Consider the following 23,314-nt stretch of genomic DNA (forward strand, 5'->3'; position numbering starts at 1 on the left):
TGTGAAATACCATGGCAGGATACCGGGCAGGTTTCTGAATCTCCCAAAATTCCAGGACCCCTTCTTCTTCTCCTCTGCTGAGGGACACGTGGAGGAAGTCAGACCAGCTTTGGTGGCCGTGGCCCTTGTGAATCAACACTGACTCCCAGGCGGACAGGGGCCCTGCTGGGTGTGGGGGACAACGAAGGGGCCTGCAGTGTGAGCAGCCTCTCCATGAGCTGGGAGACAGGTAGCAAGGTGTGGGCTCAGTGCACAGGCGTCATGGTCAGCCCCGCGTTTGCTTCCGGGCTGCCTCTCGCTGGCTCCTGCCTTACCGCTTGACCCATCAGGTCTCTCACATATGAAATTGGAATAATAATACCTACTTCTTGGGGGTAATTGTGAGGTTACAGAAAACATACATTTTTAAACCCAGAACCTGACACCTAGTTTTATTGCTTAGTTAATGATAACTGCTATTATTAATTATTCTCTTTTTGAGTCTTTGGTGACTTTTGAGGCTGAATATTTTTGTCATCCCAGCAAGGCTGGCTTCACATGTTTTTATGCTGTATAACTCTTCCCCCTTTTTTGTAACAGTGCCAACAGATGTAGCATCACCTGAAAGTGGCAGTAAGTGTAGTTGCATTGAATTGCTGTAGCTCTGGGGATGGTGTCGAGTGTTTGCTCTGTCCCGTGATGCAGGACATAGGGTAGCTGCTGGGATTTAGTTGGGTCTAGACCTAAGGATGCTTTGGGCTGGGTTTCATTGCTTGGGCTCTTACACTTGACTGTTACTTTTTATACTCTTTTTTGTGAAACACTTTGCCAAGGCACTATTTTGTAGGATAAGATCTTCAGACTCACAAGTATCTTGCAGCTTCAGTAAACTTCTGTGGTGTGATCCTTTCTGCTAATGCCAACGGGAAGTGCATGAAAGCCTCTGTTCTAAAATTGGAGTTGCAAGCAACTTACTGTGCGCAGTAATAACAGTTGGTTATTTCAGAGCTTCAACTTCTAGTCTTTTAGGAATTTTTAAAGATTCCTGTAGGAGAGCAGTATAGAGCAGCATTTTTTTGTTGTAGTTATTTTTAAGTGTATCCCTGTGTTTGGAACTGTGAATGTTTGTTTCTTTTCCATAGGCTGCAACAGGTTTGAAGTGACACTAGAGAAATCCAATAAGAACTTCTCCAAAAAGATTCAGCAGGTAGGCAGTGATGGTGGTGGCTACAAGAATATTGGACTTTCACGAGACCTTGTCAAAGCTAGAACTTTGGTAACATTATTTATTAACTCTTTAAATCCTTTGCTCTGTGACCTTCCATTTATGCAGGGATCTCTGTCTATCCGTCATGTACCTGAGATCCTCTTTCACAAGCAGACATTTTGATTGCGCGTAATTAGAAGTCAGATCTCTGTCATCAGTATAGGCTCTTTAGTCCCTTTTCAGTACTGTGGTTAAGTGAACGTTTGCTAAACCTTGTCAAAATGTTTAATTGACTCTAATGATTTGCTATTTTCCAGATCCATGTGGTTTCCCAGTTTAAGATTCTGGTCAGCTTGTTAGGTAAGAAAAGGGGTTATGTTTATATTTCATGTGTCAAAAAACAAAAGCTAGACTTAATTAACCCTTTCAGGGTTAATTGGATAGTCATTCCTTAACAGTGAAACTGACATGGTCCAAACCAGACATAGCAGGGTACAACAGGTGATGAAGGTCACAATATCCCTCATAAAATTGAGCCCTGTTCTCCAAAGAATGTCGCTTCATTCTTTCATTCATCCAGCAAATGTTTATGGAGCCCTCCTCTAGGCATTGGGGATACCAGGTTGAATGAGACATGGTTTCTGTCTTTGAAATTTATGTTCTGAGCTTGAAGACTGAAATGACAAAAAGTAATCATGATACAGTCTGATTTATGAAAAGTGTTGTGGGAGGGACATTATCCAGTGGATGATTAGAATTTTGACAGAAACAGTGTAGGCAGAGCGTTATAGGCAGAGGAAACAGCTTTAGGAAAGGCCCTGAGATCTGGCCAGTCGTAGGATATGTGGTGGAAAGTGGCGAGAGACAGGTAAGAGACAGATAAGGGCCAGACGATTCAGTGCCTTATGTGAAAAGCCACAGCGTCACGGGAGCCAGCAGTGAGGCCTTTTCTTGACAAGCGCAGGACCAGAAACTTGCCTCACACTCTCTACTGTTCATTCCAGGGCCTAAATGGTAGAAACGTTTTAAACTTAGTTTCTTGGTTGAGAGAGGCACTTTTAAAGTAACTAACTCTTCATGACTACAGCTAGATAGAGGCCCAAGTGAAATTATTTTGCTTGCTTAGCTAGAAAAGAAATCTTTGCCATGGGTTTGTACAAAACCTGCAGGGGGTTTCCTTTCTCTTGTTGGAGCCTCCTAATGTAAGTAGCTTTGAAAGCCATTTCTTGTGTAAATACTGCAGCACAAATTTCCAGAGTTGAGAAAGACAGAGTCTTAAGAGTGCTTTGGAAGTGAATGAACTCTTTTACTCAAGCCAGCCCAAATTTAAAGGAACAAAATATCCAAGTTCAGAAGACTGAGTGACCTCTTAAATGTTTTGTCATGTAGTTCTGGTAATAAACTAGAATAAATCATTGATAGTGAAGCCAAAGATACCTCTTCAACCAACATTTGCCATTTGGTTCTTCTGGTTGTTATAGTTATTTATTTATGATAATTTATTTTGATCTTTTACCTTCTTCTAAACAGAAAATAATATTTATGTCCATGACCTATTGACATTTCAACAAATCACTATGGTTGCAAAGGCCAAGGGAGCATCACTGTTCACATGTGACCTCCAGGTAAGTGTAGGCAAGATGAACTTGGACTTTGTGCTTTAATAAACACAGCCTTTCCTACACCATTCCTACCAGTAGATGGGAAGAATAACATTGATATCCAAACCCAGCAAAGACTCCAAAGAAATATTTGATGTTTGGATTGTACTGGAGAAATGTCTCCCTTAGGAGGCTGAGGTTGATGAAACATTTGCATTTCCTGTGCGTGTGCTAATTAGAGCACCAGACAGCTATACAGCAGGAGACAACTAACCAAGGATAAAAACACTTATCATGGACAAAGTGGGAAATCAAACCTGTAACAGCACCATGAACATAACTATAGGACATTAAATTGACTCTTACACTAATCATATGTATCATTGTGGTCTTTGTCTTTAGGGAGTTTTTGTTATTCAGGAAAGACATTTCTTCTTATTTTTGCCAATTCATCACCCCCAACTTTGGTCACTTTTTAGCATTTATGGTCTACATTGACACTGCATTGCCTTATGTGTAGCCACTTTGTTTTCCCAAACTCCTTCAAAGCATTGAAAGTGACCACTGATCTCTGACCCAACATGTACTGACAGCCATGAGTGAGGAACATTTAAGAAAAAAAGGAGGAAGTGGTTGTGTAGGTGAAGGCCTGCCCAGGGATTTTCCTCTCTGAGTTCTGCATGTCCACGGGAGCTGCCGGTGCAGGCGCCTTTGACCAGCATCCCGGGGGTAGGAATGCACCTTGGCCTCTTGTTTCTGGGTACCTCTTACTGAATGGTCTTCTCCAGCTCAGCTAGTCTGGCAGCGTGACTTTGTATTACAGGGGATTTTCAGATTAGTCCATGTCAAGGGAGAAAATCTCTCTGATCTAGCTGTCGTCCAGTTATGGAGTCGTGTGCGTATCTTCATTTGCTCTGGGTGTCTCTTTTCAGCACACAGAGACTGGTGAGGAGGTGCTGCGCATGTGTGTGGCTGTGAAAAAGAAGCTGCAGCTCTATTTCTGGAAGGACAGGGAATTTCATGAATTGCAGGTAAAGTCCACTGTTACCTGGTTCACAGGTTGGGTGGGAGGTACTACTATCGTGGACCCACAGCTTGAAAGACTTCTGGTTCATTTGTAGCAAAGGTCAAGACCCCAGTCTTGGAGATCTCTCCGGATGAATGCTCTGCTATAAGTACAGGAGAGCTCATTCATGCCCACTTGTCAAAGTCTCGTGGTTTTCAGAGGCTGGGACAATCTAGTTCTACAACATCTATACAGATTGATTTCAGAGTGGGTTTTCACCTTTTCCAAACGTACCTTGTCTAGCGCATGGGCAGCTTATATAGTAAGTCCTCACTTAATGTTGTCCATAGGTTCTGTGACTTTTAAGTAAAACAACATATAACGAAACCAATTTTATCATAGGCTAATTGACATAAATGAGTTAAATTCCTACAGCGTCTTATCAATGTTGCAACAAAATGATGATGGACGAAATGACATTATTTTAGGACCTGCTGTATTTTTGCTTTGTGTGGTTTCCTGATCTTGTCCTTGTAGAATTGAATTCAGATGAGGATGAGGGTGATTTTGCAGAATGGGGGTGGATTAACACGAGGTCATGATTTTTTTGTTTGAACATCTTTCCAATTAAACTCCTGCTCTCTTTCTTCAGGGAGACTTTAGTGTACCAGACGTGCCCAAGTCCATGGCATGGTGTGAAAACTCTATCTGTGTGGGTTTCAAGAGAGACTACTACCTAATAAGGGTAAAACGTACTATTTTACAAATATCATCAGTTTGCCTTGGAGAAGATGGTTATGAGGTTACATGGGGGTAGATGGTCGTGTGCTTCTGAACAACAGATCAAGAGACTGCCTTAAGTAGAGTTTTTAGCATAACAGGGTTTGTGTTTGTATGTTTGGTTATTTTTCATGCTTTCAGCATCTTCCACAAATAAGATATGTGTGTCTCTTAAGCCAGGCAGAGTCAACTCTCCGTTCTGTACATAATGAATTACCAATATCCTGTATCTAATTATTAGAACAGGTAATTAGGGCTGCTTGCCTCTGTCTAACAGCATTATCGTAGATTGCTATCTTCTGGCTTCAGTGCTCAGGAATTATAAGCTAATTTTAGTATTCGTTTAAGTATTTTTAAGACTTTGAGATTTCTGCCCCCAAAAGTCTGTTAGTATATTTGTTTTAAAAGTTATTTTCACTGTTTTTGTTCTAAACTTCAAAAGCCACATGTATTTATTATAGAAAATAAGGAAAATAAAAAAGGTATAAATCATCCATAATCCTCCCACTCAGAAATAATCACTGTTAAATGTACACTTATCTATATCTATCTATCTATCTATGTATCTATATCTTGGAGGTGCCAAAAAAATGTATACAAGTGGACACTTTCATCAACATTGCTCAAGCAGTAGTTCGCCATAATCAGAAGTGTCTGGACACTGATGGTAACCATGCTGAGCACCTCTTGTAATTGCAGAAGTCAAACATGACTTGTATTCATCTTTTGTTATCGGTATATATTGATTTTATAATTTGAATAGTTTTTTCCTTTCTTAAAATGTGTATATATTTTTTTGGCATCCTCAAAAATGGCACTGTCTGTCTGTCTGTATGTATGTATGTATGTATATGTGTGTGTGTGTGTGTGAGTGTGTGTGTGTATCATAGTGTATTATATATAGTAATATATAATATATATGTTATAACCTGCCTTTTCTCTTAAGCAGTAAATATCCACAACATTGGTGTTTTTTTTTCCTTTCCAATATGCACACTATATGTAGAAAAAGGTTGATATACCACTTATTTCATGGAATAATCTAAATTTCTCAGCTTTATCCTCCTCTTATAATTCAGATTTGGCAATTCTAGAAGACTTACTTATCTCCCTGCTTCCCTACCCCGACTGTGGTAGCTCTTCACTGTTTATGTAGTTAATGTATTTGGTCCATTGTTGGAATATCCTAATCTTATCAGCATCAGTTGCACACTCTGTAAAGGTGTCACTGTGGTGCAGTTGACTAAATAGCAGCTGGGCATATAGGTGCTGAGAGAAGTCTGTGAGGGGAGGGGACTGAGCCCGCGGGGTAGTAGGGCCCATTCTTCTGACAACCCGGAATGCTGCCATCACCTTCAGGGTGGACTTTCTGAGAGTGGGAAATCTTGTTTTAGGACCAGGATATTCAAAGTTGTTCATTTATTTACATACAGGTAAATTCATTCTTTTTGATGTATAGTTCTGATGCCTAGAGTTCTCTAACCACCACCACAATCAAGATTCAGAACAGTCTGTCACCTAAAAACATTCTCTCCTGCTGCTCCTTTGAAGTCAACCCCTCCTCCTACAGCCCAACCTCTCTAGTCACTACTGATCTGTTCTTTGTCCCTTGTAGTTTTTTCTGCCAGAATGTCATTTACATGGAATCATACAGTATGTAGCCTTTGGGTCTGGCTTCTTTCACTTAGCATAATGCATTTGACATCTATTTGTGTTGTGTGTGTGTTGATATATTCTTTTTTATGGCTGAGTAGTATTCCACGGTATGAGTGTACTACAGTTTGTTTATTCATTCGTCAGTCAAAAGACAAAGTTGTTTCTAATTTTTAGCCATTATGATAAAAATGCTACGACCATTTATTTGCATACAGGTTTTTATGTAATGAAAATAAGTTATTATATCTCTTGAGCACATGCTTAGTAATGGGATTTCTGGGTTATGTGATAAGTGTACATTTAACTTCATATTCTTATAAAGCTAACAAACAAAATGACTGCACCATTTTGCATTTTCACCGGCAGGGTGTGAGAGTTCAGTTGCTCTTCATCCTGGCCAGCACTTGACAGTGTTAGTTGCCAGACTTGATGCTCGTCTCTGTGTTAGGGAAAAAGAGAACTGGTTCTACATTGTGATGACACAATTTCTCATAACAAACTCTATTTGTTATCTATTTCCTTATGCCAAACAAGGAATATTATTGGCTTCTATAGGTTTTCGGTTTTATCTGTATTTTTCCAGGCCGCCTTCATGCCTCTGGCCGGAGAATGCCGAGTGCCTCACTTTGTGTCTTCCTATAGGTGGATGGAAAGGGGTCCATCAAAGAGCTCTTTCCAACAGGAAAACAGCTGGAGCCCTTAGTTGCCCCTCTGGCAGATGGAAAAGTGGCCGTGGGTCAGGATGACCTCACCGTGGTGCTCAATGAGGAGGGAATCTGCACACAGAAATGTGCCCTGAACTGGACAGACATACCAGTGGCCATGGGTGAGACCAGCAGTAGCTGCCATCGCCCTCTTTGGGCTGGGGGTGTGGGGGAGGGGCGGGGCGGGGAGGGTTGTGTGTGGCACCTTCCCAGAGGGGAATCCCATTCGTAGCATAGCAGACTGTGGTTTGCAGTGTCATTCACCCTCAGTTCCCCTTTTTATAAGTAGATGACTATTTTTAGGGTCATTAAAAATAGGATGTTCTGGTTTTTACAGGAAGCTAAATTTTACCCCAGAAGGGGGGAAATGTAAACAGAATTGTACATTTTAGGGAGCGATTGTCTACTGCTGTTTTTAGTTCTTGGTTCCTTTTTAATGGTTTTATTGTATCCTCTGCCAAATAGTAGAAATGTGTAGAAATTCCTTATTTATTCCTGTAATACATATAACTCAGTATTGAAGGGTTTTTGATGTGGTGGTTATTGCTGATCTTGTGTTTGTAGCTTAGTGGAACAGACTGCATTTAGGTGTCAGTTTCTGTCCTACACATTAGTAGTTTACGGCCCACACCTGCCTCAGGCTCCCAGCTCTCTGTAATGGTATTGCCTAGAAGCATATTTCGATTGGAAGAATAAGCATTTTAATAAGAGTTACTGCTGTAGAGTGGGGTATATACAGTATATACAGTTATACTGTCTTTAAGAACTCCAGCTTTGGAGACAAAGTTACACTTTGGATAAAGAGACAAAACAAGGTACTGCTTAAGGTGTTAAATTGGATGAATTGAGATTCAGTGGTTCAGAAAGGGGAAGTTCATTGTTCATTAGTCAGGAGGGAGTTTCATTACATGGGTAAGATTGGGCTGTACCAGGCAGAGCTTAGGATCTGGCTTAAAGAAAAAGTCCCTTTCAATCTAGGCAGAGAGAATCATTTGAAAAATGAGAAGAAATACAGAATACATGCTGATTTGTGAGAGGGCATGACAGAGACTGAGCTGGCTAAAACAGGTGGTCTGAATTAGGGAGGAAATAAGGATAGGCCCTTTGTTAGAGGTCCATGGGAAGGTCAGAGAGGCCAGGAGATGCCTCAGTGTTTTAAGTAAAAGTGTCATGTTCTACGGTGGTTATTCTGATGGTGGTTAGAGGTTAATAGACCAAAAGGAAGATAAATCATAAGGATAGGATTTTATAAGGCCCAAGATTATGTATATTAACAAGTTTGAGGGGCTACGAGCTTCACAAGAAGCTTCATGGTGTTCTAGAGGCTCTCGTTTTCCTTTCACAAGAACCTTGGTGGATTAGGTGAAGACGTGTATAATATCCTTCAAGCACGTTCCTGATTCCCTAGTGTGCGAGTTCCTGTTTTAAAATCTTTGTTCCTGCCCAGTGACTTCAGCAGTGTTTCTCAAAAACATTTCTGTGCCTTAACATATTGAAGGAGAGAACAAGCTTTCTAGGTAGGCTGGGAGAATCACCATGTGACAAGAGGAAGACTAAACTTAAAATGGTGTCCATTTTAAACTTCATTGATATTTCTGCTCTCCTGTTTACTACTTCACCCAGGCCCCAGTCATTTTGGACTCCTCACTGTCTACACTATTGCTTTTTCCTTTCTTCTCGCCCAGCAGCGTCCTGCTCATGGGACAAGGCCCCGTTCAGTGGGACTTCCTCTATGAAGTTTTCTCTGAACTACAGACAGATTTAGTCACTTCCCCCTTGGTGCGTCCACAGTCCTTTCAGGTTTCTCTGTCATGGCTCCTGCACTGTCTGCTCTGCTCATGTAGGAGCTCCATGAGCTCTAGGCTCGTGTCTTGATTCACTTTGAGGAGTGCCTGACACGTGGTCGTTTAGTAAATATGAGGATGAATAGATGAATCACTGTCATTGTCAACCAATCATTATATGCCTGCCGCACACGAGCCACTCTGCCAAGTTTCGAAGATACAAAGAGATCCAGACCATTTCTGTTGTTTTTGAGAAATACTGCTGAAGAGTTGGGGAGACTGAACAAATGATAAGATATGACAACCAGAAGGGTTTCTGTTATAGATTACCTTTTTTATTAAATTAGACCTTATTAAGATTTAAAAAGGACAGAAATTTTACATGTGTATACAAATTAACACTGAGGAAAATTGTACTGTCTTTTTAAGGTAAGGCCAGCATTAAAAGAAAATTTAAAAATTCAGTACAAAACAACCTGCTTTTTAAATTTTATTATTTTTTTGGCAAGATGAAAAATATCAACATAATAACAATGACATTCAAATTGATGGAAATATTACTTAAGCATCAGTTTACTCATTTCTGAGTTCCCTTCTGGCTTTGAAATTTTATTATACTATTCATTTAGAGTATAAAATTTAAATATAAAATGATAAACTTTTTATAAGACAGTAGATAATGAGAAAAATAAACTCATAGCAAGTTAGCCACACTAAGAAACGATTTTTATGAATATAATCTTTGAGTTTAAATTTCTATATGACAACTATGCCATCTAGTGGTTCATTTTTTTTAAATTTTATTTTTAATTATAGTTTTAACACAGCATAAAATCTATCACATTAACCATTTTTAAATGTACAGTTCAGTAGTATTGTGTATATTCACATTGTCATGCAACAGATTTTAGAGCTTCATCTTGTAAAACTGAAACTCTGTACCCATTAAACAACAACCATTTCGCTGTCCCCTAGACCTTTGCAACCACCATTCAACTTTTCTGTTTTTGTGAATTTGACACTCTAGCTACCTCATGTAAGTGGCAGGAAACAGCTACGCTGAGAATGCCATCCAGCTGCCTTCTCTGTGAACCATTAAACATCAAGTGGAGGTTTGCATCTTTTCCCTGTGGAAATCTCGAGCAGAAACAATATTGGCCATAAATGTGGAACTCTTTCTTTAGCATAATTTTAGGGAAAAAACAAGTTGCCCTTCTCTTGCCCTTCGTAAGAGAATGAAAGAAGAGGTTATGCAACCTTGATTTCCCACTGATAAGTTGTTAGAGGCAGCTGTAGCTGGCCTTTGCCTGGCCTAGCTTTGTGGCTGCTGAGAAAGGAGCAAGGGAAGTTTCCACCCAGTTCTTTGGGGGAAACAGTCGGCATGGGATCAGGTCACTCTCAGCAAAGCTGGATGTATCCTTTCTGTGTAAGAGATTTCTCTTGGCATCACTCAGGCGAACAATCTTTTTGTCTTTGTATATCACATTTGTAGAATCCTGGCTTGGTATTTGACTAGTGGGCTTTTTGGAGATCTCATTTAAATGCAGCTTAGAAATGGCAACTGAAACAGTCCATAAACCTAAAGCCTTAGACCAGAACTACAACTCCAGACGTTCTCTCTTGCACAGAACACCAGCCTCCCTACATCATTGCAGTGTTGCCTCGATATGTGGAGATCCGAACGTTTGAGCCGAGGCTTCTGGTCCAGAGCATTGAATTGCAAAGGCCCCGTTTCATTTCCTCCGGAGGGTAAGGGATTTCTGTCTTCACTGAGCTGCCATATTATTCCAAAGCTTTAAAGTCACCTGTGTCATCATAAAGCCTGTACTCTTTTGCTGATGTTTTTAATCCTGCCTGCAGATCAAACATTATCTATGTGGCCAGCAATCATTTTGTTTGGAGACTCATTCCTGTCCCCATGGCAACCCAAATCCAACAGCTTCTCCAGGACAAGCAGTTTGAATTGGCTCTGCAGCTTGCAGTAAGTTTTGCTTCTGAGATTTGGGTGTCAGCCTGCCTTCCTCACTGTTCTCTAAAGTAGGTAATTTGGGTTTAGTTGTTTATGTTTGGCCTGGTAGAATAAGCATGGAGCTGAAAGTCAGAGGGCTTGGGTTCAGGGTCTGACTGCCTTAAAGTATCTATGTAAGTGATTTCACTTTTTCAGTTTGCTTATCTGTCAAATGTAGATGGAATGCCACTTATAATGATAGCACCTCACAGAATTAATAGAAGAAAATAATTTAATAGATGTGGTCCGGCCTTGAAAAATTCAAGATAATGCAAATATTAGAGAAAAGTAACAATGGTAAATATAAGATTACAGTCTGAATGCAACCATTTGGGGGCGTTTCAGAATCTCTTTCAACAGTGGCCTCTGGGTTTGGACAAGCAGGTTGCGTTCTGCAGCCGCCTCAAGCTGCTGCCTTCCGCAGGGCTGCACTTTTCTTTTTCTCGCTCCTTGGTTTGCATGATGTTCACAGCAAAGTCGTGCCCGCGACCTGGTTCCAGCAATGCTCCCGTGGCCCACAGGCTGCTTGGACGCTGACTCCTGAGGCCTGTCTTACTCTTTTAAACGTCCTCTGTGGTGATTACTGTCCTCTGCAGAGGGTGCATTTGATTTTAGGAAACAACCGAAAGTCATTCTGAGCCTTTCCTAGTGATTAAACCAGATGGTGGTAATTTGGTAAAAGAGAAGACATTTTTATGAAGATGGTAGAAAAATTTAATTTCTAGAGTATCTTGTAAATTATTTCTGAAAGGAAAGCAGTAGTCACACATTTCAGTCCACATATGTTTATAGGTACATACAGTAGATACTTTTGAATAACAACATTTATTTTGGATGTATGAGTTCTGGCTTTCAAACAAAAAATCCAATCTTAATAGTTGGGCGTGTTTAACATCCCATAAAAATTATCATTTAATTTCAGCATCTTACAATTTTGTTATTTTGCACTCGTGCATTGCCCAATATTCTTTTATTTTCATTTAAAAATTAATGACTACCCATGCACCCACCATCCTACCCAAGAAAAAGAAATTGTATAACCTATATTCTCCTCCCCATCCCATCCCTCTGCCTCCCCTCCAGACATACCCATTATCCAAAATTTTGTGTATAACGTATACTGTCCTTAAAATTTTTTTTGTTTAATCTTTTACATATATGTTGCTTGAATATGTATTTAGTTTTTGAACTTAATAAAAAAGGGTATCATGCAGGATATAGCTTTTTCAGTATCTGTATTTCTCTTACACGGAAGGTCTTGGGTCTTTTGCTTGAACTTCCTGCTGCAGATTATCTGTTTAATCTTTAGTAGAGAAGACGGAAACGGGTTTCCATTTTCCCTTCTCTTTTCTAGGCTTGTACTTACTAGGAGGTTTGCCCTGTGACGAAAGAAGGTTGGTTGATAACATCTTAGCTCTTGAGGAACCTATCTTTTATTTAAATAAATCAAAGAACATACATGAAACCTTCGAGAGCAATTAATACTACAGTATTGACAAAATGTAGAGCCAAATATTAGAGAAGGGCCAGTTCCTTGCGGGCTAGAAAAGGCATCCTAAGGTTGGACCCTTTAAGGGTAGGTAAAATCAGGAGCAGGAACAGGGAGCATTCAATAGCCCGAGAAAGCTCAAGAAGTGGAAACAAGTCTTTCCAGGAAGTCTGGAGCCCATCCTGGCTGGAGTGGAGGGCATGGCTTCAATGTCTGGGAATCAGCGCGGTAAGGAGGCTGCACCAGGTTGTGAAAGCCTTTACAGCATCTAGCAGGAGACCGTGGACCAGGTGTGGCTGCAGTTTGATGGTCTGGACTAGGGTGATGGCAACGGAAAAGGAGAGGAAAGGAAGAGAAAAAGATGAGAGACATTTTGAAGGAAGAAATTAAATTTAGTAAAGATTACTTATAAGAAAGACACGGGGAAGAAAAGGTTACAAGGAAGAAATAGAGATAATAAATAGCCGTATTTATTTAGCTTTTACTGTGAACAGGACCTTTCCCGACTGTACCAGTTGTGCTGTGTCTTTTATTCCTCGAGCATGCTGTGTTCTTTCTCCAGAATTTTAGGGCCTTGCACATGTGCTGTCCTCTTTTCTAGGAACACACTATCTGCCTCCCCTCCCTTCTGTCAGCTGTGTGGCCTCACCTGGCTAACTCCAGCTCATTCTCTATGCCTCAGTTTAAACTCTTCCGAGAATCCTTCCCGGACCCACCGCTCAGCCTAAGTTGTATACCCTTCCATGTACTTCTGTCATCACTCATACCCTGTTTTGGTTTTGATTTTTTTTGTTTTTAAACTAAATTCTAGACCCTGTGCAGGTTTTGCCAGCTTTTCCATTAATGTCCTTTTTTCGGTTCCAGGTTGAATTCCAGAAATCACATTGCATTTAGTTGTCATGTGTCCTTAGTGTTCTCTGATCTGTGAAGATTTCTTAGTTTTTCCTTGCATTTCATGACCTTGACAGTTTTCAGAAGTACTGGTCAGGTACATTTTGTAGAAACCCTGTTATATTTTAACTGCATAATTATTGATCGGTCTTATGGTTAGACTGTAAGGGCAGCCTGTGAGGCAGATGCCATGTGGTGGTCTATACATATTGGCACTTGTACCTCCAGGGATATTGTTTAATACCTAGTGTACACTGAGTAAGTACTTGTCGAGTGAGTGAGCTCTTACCTATTCTGTTTTCTTATTAGGAAATGAAAGATGACTCGGATAGCGAAAAGCAGCAACAGATCCATCACATCAAGAACTTGTATGCCTTCAACCTCTTCTGCCAGAAGCGTTTTGATGAGTCCATGCAGGTCTTTGCTAAGCTTGGCACAGGTAACAAGTGGGCGTGGCCTTAGGATAAGGAACTAAGGGCAAGAGGGGAAAACTGGAAAGGGCGGGGCAGATGACACCAGACTTCTGAGAAAGGGGAAAGTGTAGGCTCATCTGAATTGATTCTCATACCTGACAGGATCCTGTGGGTGGCCGTCCATGGTGGTTCCATATTTATAGTGCTCATCTCATGAATTTGGTCTTACCCATAAATACAGACAGACTTCCAATTTTCCAGGATGATTTGCCCTTGCCATTAGAGAAAGGTAACGGAAAACTATCAGTTCAACAAATGTGTATTTGATTATCTAGTATTTGTTGAATGCTGTCTATACAAAAATCCCTGACTTGACCTTAGTAGGATTAAACAGCAGGTCGTTTTTGAGTGCCAACACAGGGCAGTGCCATGAAGCCCTTCCTTTGCTCTGTGTCCTAAAAGCTCGTGAGACATTAGACCATCATGGTGAGAAGCAGGCACTCTGGAGTCAGACTGCCTGGCCTCAGGCAGAATTCCTGGACCTCTCTGGGCTTTAGTTTTCTCTTCGGCAAGACAGGGCAAATAATAATACAGTGTTGCTGTGAAGATTATGTAAACTACTTACCACAGTGTGTGGTACTTAATAAGTGCCAATTCAGTGTTTGCTATTATTATTAAACTTTCCATTTCTGTAAATTCCATTTTTGCTTAACTAGGATCAATCTATATATATTTGGTTTGACTCTATATCATATTATTATTTATCCCCTCTTTTCTGCTCTTCTTTGCTTTGCCTTTTTTCCACCTTCCCTCAGCCTTGGCCAGTAATGAACTGCGGTAACTCCTTATATCCGTTAAGGTTCTTGGTGTGAGCAATGGAGACCAGTTCTGGATAATTTAAGCAGTATTTGAATAAATTAAGCATGGTTTATTGGAATATTAGGAGAATGGCAAGTAGAGGGACCCACAAAGTTAATGGGGGGCCAGGCTCAGGAGTGATAGGAACCAAAGGAGCTCCCCCAGCAGGAAACAGGAAGCCGGCCAGTAGTCCCTTTGTGCCGAGGATGCTAGGCAGTCCTTTACTGGCTCAGCCACTTCCTTAGCTGTTGCAGCCACCACCTCCCCTATTGTTGCATCCTCAAAAAAAAGTGTCCCCTACCAGCTTGTCTTACTATCTAATGCCATGTAATAAACCACTCCAAAACTTAGTAGCTTAAAATAACAAATCATCTGTTACCTCTCAGTGTCTATTAGTTAGGAATTTGGGAAGGACTTAGCCGGGCATTTCTCATTTGGTTGCACTTGTATGTCATCCGGGCTACTGTCATCTGAAGTCTTGACAGGGCTAAAGGACCCACAAGGTGGCTCACTCTCATAGCTGACAAGTTGGTGCTGGTGGTGGCCTGCAGGGGCTTCCGTTTTTGTCCAGGTGGGTTTTTCCACAAGGTTGCTTGAGTGTCCTCAGGCAGAGTGACTGGCTTTTCCCAGAGTGAGCAATCTGAGAGACCTCGGTGGAGGCCTCATTGCCTTCTAGGACCGTCACTTCCACCATTTATGTTGATTTACAAGGGTCCTTCCAGGTTTAAGGCAAGGGAACACAGACCCCACATCACATAAGAGGAGCGTGTAGGATATTGGTGTGTGTTACACTGCTTGTCGTCCTTGAATCACTTTCTCAAGATCAAGGGGATCTGATTGTCTAGGATTAGGTCATGATCTCACTCCCTCTGCCTGCACCAGGGGTGGGAAAAGAGGTGTGGCCCCCCTCTCTGTTTCTGAAGGCAAAGGTAGGTGCCTAGAACTGTTCTCTCACCAAGACTACACATGGTATGGAAGAGGGAGCTTGCCAAAAGGAAATAAGTTAAGAAGGGGGATGGAAGCTGGAAACCTGAAATCCGCAAGAATCTACTGTTCATCCTCTGAATGAACTCAGTTGGGGCATTTATTTTCAGTGTCCCACCAGCCCTTTGGAAAGACACTGGAATAATAAGACAGAACTGCTGTGGTAATTTGATCCTTTTTCCATGTACCGACAATACTTGAACCCCAACTCAAAGCTCTGAATTCAATCCTAATGAGGCTGCTACCTTTTAATTTATTCATTCCACAAATATGTACTGAGCTCCTAGAGAGTGCAGTGCACTCTGTTGGGCCCCAAGCAGAAATAATCAGGCAGGAATTCTGCTGTCAAAGAACAGTCTAGTAGGAAAGATAAGGCACAAGTGGATCCTTTCCAGTAGCAGGAGGAGATGTCTGCTGGTGGCAGTGCTGTTTAGGGGGCAGCTGGCTATTGACTGGACCTCTCGGGCAGCACGTCCATTGACTGATCTTGGTCTAAGGTCTGGTCCTTAGGTCCAGTAGTGAATATTCTTAGTAAATCTAGAGATCATAACACTGGTGACAGGCTGACCCTAATCAAAGTCACATGAGACTAATCTATTTATTTACTTATAGTAGGGAGGCTAGATCCCTTTCCAAGGGCCAAAATATTCATACATGGCACCCAGAGCTGCCCTTTTTTTTAATGTGTTTTGAAGTACAGGCATTTTTGCTATAATACCTTGAATGTGGTCCTGCAAACTTTATATTCTATAATAAATATGAAAAAATAACAGGGCTTATGAGAAAAATAAGTTTGGAGCGGACCACTGAAAACCTAGGCAACTTTGTAAGCAGGGCACTCATAAAAACAATAACAATTCTACTAAAATTGAATTCCCACTGTTGTTGGTACCCAACATGATAAACCCTGGGGCTGTGCTTTCTCCTGTGAGGAACAGATCTGGGAGAACATTTGTTTCTAATAGAAACTAGTTTCATCAAAGTCAAAAATCTGATCCTGGGTATAGACTTCTTTATAAGACTCCCCCAAAAATTAATAAGGAGAAAACATCTTTGCTTCATTTTTATTCTCAGCTTCCCCAGATGGCTTCACTTAATGTTAAGAAAAGTGGTGTTTGCAATAATATAGTGGTTTTTGAACCCACTAACCAGCCACTACTTGCATTAAAAGAGGGCACTTCCATAGGATTTTCAGCTCTTTTTTTTTAGATCTTCCTGTTGAGTTAAGGAAGGCTTTCTCTTTAATTCTGAGAACGCTTGCCCCTGGTCACTTCAAAACATTAACATGCTGGGGAAAATTGCACACAAACCAACAAAGCTTTTGCCTTCATACTGCCGTTGTTCTCCCACTTACCAACTGTGCATGAGCTAATTCACATTAAAGGGACTCGGGTTATAGCAGAACAGACTTTACCTGGGATGCCAAGTCAGAAGACTGCATCAGGGATTCAGAAATTTTGTGGAGGAATGTTTCTTCTGAGTCAGAGGGAGGACTGGCTGCAGAGAACAGTCTGGAATAGCTGGGGCGTCATACTACCAGGCCCAGGGTCCCCTCGTCCCCTTAGTGCAGGATGGACTGGGCCCAGGTTTGCTTTCTTGCTCCTCCCTTTCTTGTGTTCCACAGATAGGCCTCTCTAAGGGTGTCATATTTCTACCCCTTGTGAACCAGGAAGAAGCTCTGTCTCCTCCCGCTGGGGACATAGGGCCTGTGAGTGCGCTTTAGCAAGTCTGAACCACCCTTGATGTAAAATTTTGTTCCTCTGTGGGTTTTTCTGGAGAGAGGATCTATACCTTTTATCAAATTCTCTATGACATCTAAGAGCCTAAAAATGTTTAAGAACCACCAGTTATTTCCTTGTGGCATCCTACAACTTGTACATAAAAAGCTCCAAGGCAAGGTATTAGGTTGGTGCAAAAGTAATTGCGGTTTAAAAGGCTAAAAAAAAATTGCAAAAACCGCAATTACTTTTGCACCACCTAATAGAAAGTAAGCATTACAGGTGTTTGCAAGAGGGCTTGATGAGAAGAGTCCTGCCTTGAGGCCTTGGGAGTTGGGGTCTTGGTGGTTGAGTGTAATGGTGTGGAATGGCAAGAGTGTGAGCGAGGTAGCTCTTACATTTCTTGAAACTCATATTTAGATCTTGAAATTGAGCCTTAGACTGTAGGATTGGTTCAGATACTATTTTCATTACTTATGTATTCTGTCACTCAACAAAAGTTTTATCAAGCTTCTACCATGTGCTGAAGACTATTCTAGGTGCCAAGCAGTGAGGCTTATATTTTGATGCGGAAGGGACAGACAACAAAATAAATACGCAAAATTATAATATATTGGGAATTGATAAGTACTAAGAATAATAAAGCAGGGGAAAGGGGATATGGAGTACTAAAGATAGGAGTTAGGATTGCATGTTAAGGTACAATAGGAAAGGCATCTCTGGGCAGGAGAGATTTCACTTATGGCCTGAAGTAGATGATTTAATGAGCCCTGCAGATGTCTGGGGAAGAGCATTCCAGGCAGAAGGAATAGCTAGGACAAATGCAATGAGTGAGGCTAGAAGAATGCGGGGACCGTCAGATCCAGATCTGTGTGCCTAGGGCAGAGTTGATCTGTATCCTTTGTTCTGTAAGGGACTTAATTCCACTGTTAATTACATGTCTGCATTGTACTGGGGATTCAGCTGGACTCAGAGAACGCGCTGCCCCCACAGGCGGGTCAGCTGAGCATTGTCAGTGCCCAGCTCTGTCTTCCATCCTAGGCTTCAGGGATAAATAAGACACGTTCTGTGTCCACAAAGAGCTTGCACATAAAGCGGCTCAGTAAAACATTAGGGTACGTGGAAAGAAGTTCTCCAGGAGCGTAGAGAAGTGAGTGAGGAGGTCTGCCCAGGAGGACGGGGGAGAGCCGGGCCCTGGCGTATGAGTAGGAAAGTGGAAGGTAAAAGAAAGTGCGGCAGCAAGAGGCCCCAGTCGTGTCTGAGGGCCTGTGAACCAGCGCCCGGGCTGACGTTTGTGGTGGTTGCCAGATCACACTAGAAAGAGACACTGGGGCTAGAGTTTAGAGGCTCTTGAATGTCCCAAGGGAGTATGGATTTGTTTGGTAGGCTTCAGGTGATAGCATAAGGTTTTAAGTAGAACAGTGTGATTAGAGCCACGTTTGTTGACACACACCTTGGTGGCAGGAGGTGGACGAGGCTGGACGAGGCCTCAGTGAGGGCCATGTTCATGGAGGGTCCCCAGCAGCTGTCTGCTTTGCTCACATTGCGCCTCCATGCACTGTCACATGGCACTGCCAACTGTTCTGTTCAGTTGCCCCTTCTTGCGATTGTCTTTTTCATATTATCACAATTCTCTGATCTTGAAGAACAATCTTCCTGGCTATGCAGAAATATTGTGACCAGACACAATGACTTGGGGATGATGTGGATTCTGGAAGGTTCAAGGCGAGGCTGTGTAACATTTCTCTTTTGGTCAGTGGGTGTAGAAATTGGGTCCATGATGGAATGTTCCTCCATTTTTTTTTTAATGAAAATAAAGCAATACTAGTAAAAAAGGTTATTTAAAGCATCAAGGAAAAACTTCACCTCCAACCTTGTCTCTGCCTCATGCCAGCTTCTTTTCATGTATACATTTTAACAATTACAATACACTTTCATAGCTTTTGTCACTTAAAAATTGTTATCGCTGTTTTTTCCATGTTGCTGGGACCCTTCATAATTATAGTTTGTTATGATTGCATAATACTCTATCAGTTGAAGGAAAAATACTTTATTTTTCTGTTGAAGGAATTCTACATTGTTTCTGAAATTGCAGTTACAAGTAATGCTTGTAACATTACTTGTTCATAGAGATGTTGTTTTTCCCTCATCTTTTGGATTATTTTCTTAGGATCAACTCCTAGAAGTGGAATTAGAGAGTCTGAGTGCTGTTTTACTTCTTGAGGTAGCAGTATTTTTTGCCTTAGCAGTGTAAGTAAGGGTTATTCAGTTTCACACATTGTTAGCACTTGTATAAAAGTAATTTTTTACTAATTAAATGGATATAAATGTCACTTTTTGACATTGCTAATGCTTTGATTCTTAATGTAGCAGGACATTTTCCTACTAATTTATATTCTTCTCTTGTTAGTTGTTCATGTCTTTTGCCCATTTACTGAATGAAATCTTATGGGTTTTTTGTTTTGTTTTGTTTTTTACCAATTTATGTGAATTTGTTTTATGTAATCAACCTATTAGCCTTTTGCCATATGTGCTGCAGTTTTTTACCCTAGCGTGTTGTCTGGTCTTTTTGTTTTAGTAATATTCCTTTTTTGACATATAAGTTTTTATTTTTCACTTTAGTGATCTTTTCAACTTCAATGTCTTATCAATTTTCCCTTGGGAAACTTTTTTCTCCTGTACTTTAAGAGAGTTTATACATGTTCAGTGCTAATTCTGTGTACGTGTATGTGTCTGTGACTTAAAATATAGTCAAGCCATTTTTGTGATGTTTTCGTGAAATATATATAAATAGAGCTCAAACTATAAGCGTATTGCCAGCCCACTGAATGTGAACTTAGAGTCATTCTTTTTTGAAAATAATCAGTCTGGAACTTGTTTTATTGTATCCTTCAATGTCTGTGCTTTTTCCTGGGGAATCATCTTTACCGTCTATAGATCCTACCCACGTGATGGGCCTGTACCCAGACCTGCTGCCCACAGACTACAGGAAGCAGCTGCAGTATCCTAACCCATTGCCTGTGCTCTCCGGGGCTGAACTGGAGAAGGCTCACTTGGCGCTGATTGACTACCTGACACAGGTCGGTATAATACGGAGGTGTATGGAGGAGTTTACCTGGGAGTTCCAAGACCTGCTTCCTTTTGGCAGAGAATTGAGGGCTTTCTGTAATGCCACAGGCATTACAGAAAGGAATGCTGTAGAAGTTAAGTCTGAGTGGCACATATCTTTCTGCTGCTTCTCCCTGCTCAATTGTACTGTTGAGCTGGGTTTTTTTTGTTGTTGTTGTTTTGTTTTGCCAAATCCTGATACCAAGAAACACACTCGATTTCTGCAAATTCACAACTAAGCTGTTCAGGAAGTAAAAGGGGTACATTTTAGTTGATAGAAAAGAGTAAGTATTTTAAAACAACCTTTTAGCATACATAATTTTGGAAAAAATACCTGCTCAATGCAGAAAACTTGGAAAAACACAGAAAAGTATAAGGCAAAATATACAAATCACCTATATTTCTCCGTAGAACCCAGAAAAAAGTAACTAATAGTTCGGTGTTGTTCTTCTAGACTTTTATATGTATTTGTGAATTAGTTTTTATTTATTTATTTGTTGGTTTATTTATTACAAATGGATATAAAACTATATTGTTTCATAGCTTACTTTTAAAATATTGAGCCATATATTGAGAAAGATCTTTCGTCAATAAATAATCTATAACATAGTGTGTTTTTTTTAGGGGAAGTATTTAGATTTAAATTTTTTCAATTTACTGTTATGGACAGATAAGTGAAATTTTAAAGTCAGCTAAAACTCATATCTTCACTGAAGCTTCTTAACCCCACATTTCTTCTGCGGAAGGCTATTATGTATTTCTTGTGCACCTATTCGGAGTCAGAGAACTTAGTAAATTTTTTCCTTTTAAGTGTTCTTCAGACCTTTGTAAGGGCACAGAAAAGTATTATAGGAAAATTGTAAGCCAGCTTCCTGCCACCTCTTCTGGGTCAATTGGTGTCCCTCAGGTCTGATCGGGCAGGCGTAGCCTTGACACTTCCTTGACATTGGGTCCTAGGAGCGCCCGGCTGTGGCTGGTAGCCAGTAAGGAGCACACAAACTTGTCTCTCTCAGCACACTGCATAGCCCATGTGTCAAATGAAAAAGGTTCCTGGGGCAGAATGTCTCCCAAGCCTCTGGCTCTCCAGAAGGCCTTCGATTTACAATGTCTTAGCTTTAGAACTCCAGGCACACATTCTTCCCCGGTGTCCCCACCGATGTTTGTGATGTATGAAGTTAACCATCACTGCTATTGTGCCCGAGAGACGGTAGCGCCTATAAGGCCATGGGCCTGGCCAGACACAAAATAATACAAACTGGATGATTTCACTATATGAAGTTCTAGAATAGGTAAAAACGAATCTCTAGTGATAGACATTGTTTCAGTGAGTTAGGGGGTGAGTGGGATTGTTTGGGAAGGGAACTTTCTGGGATGATAGAAATGTTCTATTCCTTGACTAGACTGGTGATTGCGTGCATTTAGTACATATCTGTCACACTGCATCCAATAGTGCACTTAAAAGGGGTACATTTTATTGTATATAATTTATACCTCAATAAAGTTGATTGAAAAAAAAAGAATAAGAACGTGGGCTTTGGAATCGGACCCTAATTTGAAATCTGCCTTTGCTACTTATGAGGTATCTAATATCTGTGTCTTGGTTTCTTCACTTTTAAAATGGGGATAATAATACCTGCATTTGTTTTAGGTTTAAAGTAGGATAATGTATAAAGTACTTGGCATAGTGCCTGGTGTGTGGTAAATACTCAATAATAATTATTAGTGCATGTCTGGCAATTTGGCAGTTTTGATCCCTGATAAATATTGTGGACTATGACAGGGAGTCTGCTGAAGATTAAATGAGGAAGATCTGTGTGTCGAGGAAAATCTGAGCATCGTGTATGTTACATTAAAAATGCTCCATGGATTTCAGTTATTTTTTTTTAAAGTTTTTCTCAAAAAATAAAATTTAACATTGATTCTTTCACTCCTTGAAATTTTATTCACATTCCATAGAATTTGATCCTAATATATACATTTTATGCTTGAAAATCTTTCCTTGATCACTCCATCAATCTGTCATATCTCTGGAACAAAAATATGTCATTTTCAGTTTTTAAAATTTCCCGCAACCAAATGATTCTATGATTTAAAAATTGTCATCTGAGTTGAACTGTAACCATAATGCACAATTGAGCAATATATCATAAATATACTTAAATTTTAAAGAAACTGTGAATATTAAAACTGTGAATAAAAAAATTGTGTGCTAATGTGAGATCTAATGTGTGGATAGGTGTGAGCTGATTTGGAGGTATTTGAAATTATCTGGAAGATCAGATGATAAAGGAAGTGTAGTCCTAGCCTTGATCCCACATTTTTGGCCTTTGCAGAAACGAAGCCAATTGGTAAAGAAGCTGAATGACTCTGATCACCAGTCCAGCACCTCCCCGCTCATGGAAGGCACTCCCACCATCAAATCCAAGAAGAAGCTGCTGCAAATCATTGACACCACCCTGCTCAAGTGCTACCTCCATGTGAGTTCTCTGAGTACTCGGCTACCCACAATCCTCCAGGCCCCTGAAACTGGGCAAGTGCTGCCTGCTGCTAGTAAACGTGAAATGTTTGATAATGGAAACGCCCTAGTCTTTGCCTCATGCCTTTGAGCTTCTTGGAATTGAGAGGATAAGGCAAGATACTGACCCAGGGTCCTCCAGTGGGCTGCTCTTCTCCGTAAGATTAGGGTTAGTGCTACAAGATGAACAATATTTTCTCAAAGAAAATATCCCCCACCCCGCAAAGCAACAAACACAAACCATTAAAACATGTTGTAGAAAGAGCATAAATGCTCTAAAAGCCGCTGCCTGTAGTCCTGAAAAGGGGTGGTTTGCTTTCTCTTGCTTGTGTTACATCCCTGGCCTTTCAGCCTATAGTAGGCCTTGGCTGGGTAAGGGTGCGGCTCCCCAGGAAGCAGTTTCCGCTGAAGTCCTGCTTCCTCTGCAGACGAACGTGGCCCTGGTGGCCCCCTTGCTGCGCCTGGAGAACAATCACTGCCACATCGAAGAGAGTGAACATGTGCTGAAGAAGGCTCACAAGTACAGTGAACTGATAATCCTGTACGAGAAGAAGGGGCTCCATGAGAAAGGTGACTGGAGGCAGGGCTTCCTTTGATCTCGGGGGGGTCTCTG

The 23,314-nt window shown here is 40.9% G+C and overlaps 1 protein-coding gene across 3 annotated transcripts in view; it reads left to right on the forward strand.

Moving 5' to 3' along the window:
* Positions 1–23,314, forward strand: part of VPS39 (VPS39 subunit of HOPS complex) — a 42,429-nt gene that overhangs the window by 11,184 nt on the left and 7,931 nt on the right. For 2 of the 3 annotated variants that reach the window (XM_019725417.2, XM_074327876.1), the window contains exons 3-15: positions 580–612; positions 1,122–1,186; positions 1,504–1,546; positions 2,717–2,811; positions 3,720–3,818; positions 4,446–4,538; positions 6,872–7,055; positions 10,346–10,466; positions 10,578–10,698; positions 13,415–13,544; positions 20,016–20,158; positions 22,520–22,663; positions 23,130–23,271. In XM_019725417.2, coding sequence (XP_019580976.1) covers positions 580–612; positions 1,122–1,186; positions 1,504–1,546; positions 2,717–2,811; positions 3,720–3,818; positions 4,446–4,538; positions 6,872–7,055; positions 10,346–10,466; positions 10,578–10,698; positions 13,415–13,544; positions 20,016–20,158; positions 22,520–22,663; positions 23,130–23,271 — 1,413 coding nt within the window. The remainder of the gene's footprint in view (positions 1–579; positions 613–1,121; positions 1,187–1,503; positions 1,547–2,716; positions 2,812–3,719; positions 3,819–4,445; positions 4,539–6,871; positions 7,056–10,345; positions 10,467–10,577; positions 10,699–13,414; positions 13,545–20,015; positions 20,159–22,519; positions 22,664–23,129; positions 23,272–23,314) is intronic. The other variant, XM_019725418.2, reaches the window with a different exon arrangement.

Source organism: Rhinolophus sinicus, linkage group LG03 (assembly GCF_036562045.2).
Source record: "Rhinolophus sinicus isolate RSC01 linkage group LG03, ASM3656204v1, whole genome shotgun sequence".
Lineage (NCBI taxonomy): Eukaryota > Metazoa > Chordata > Mammalia > Chiroptera > Rhinolophidae > Rhinolophus > Rhinolophus sinicus.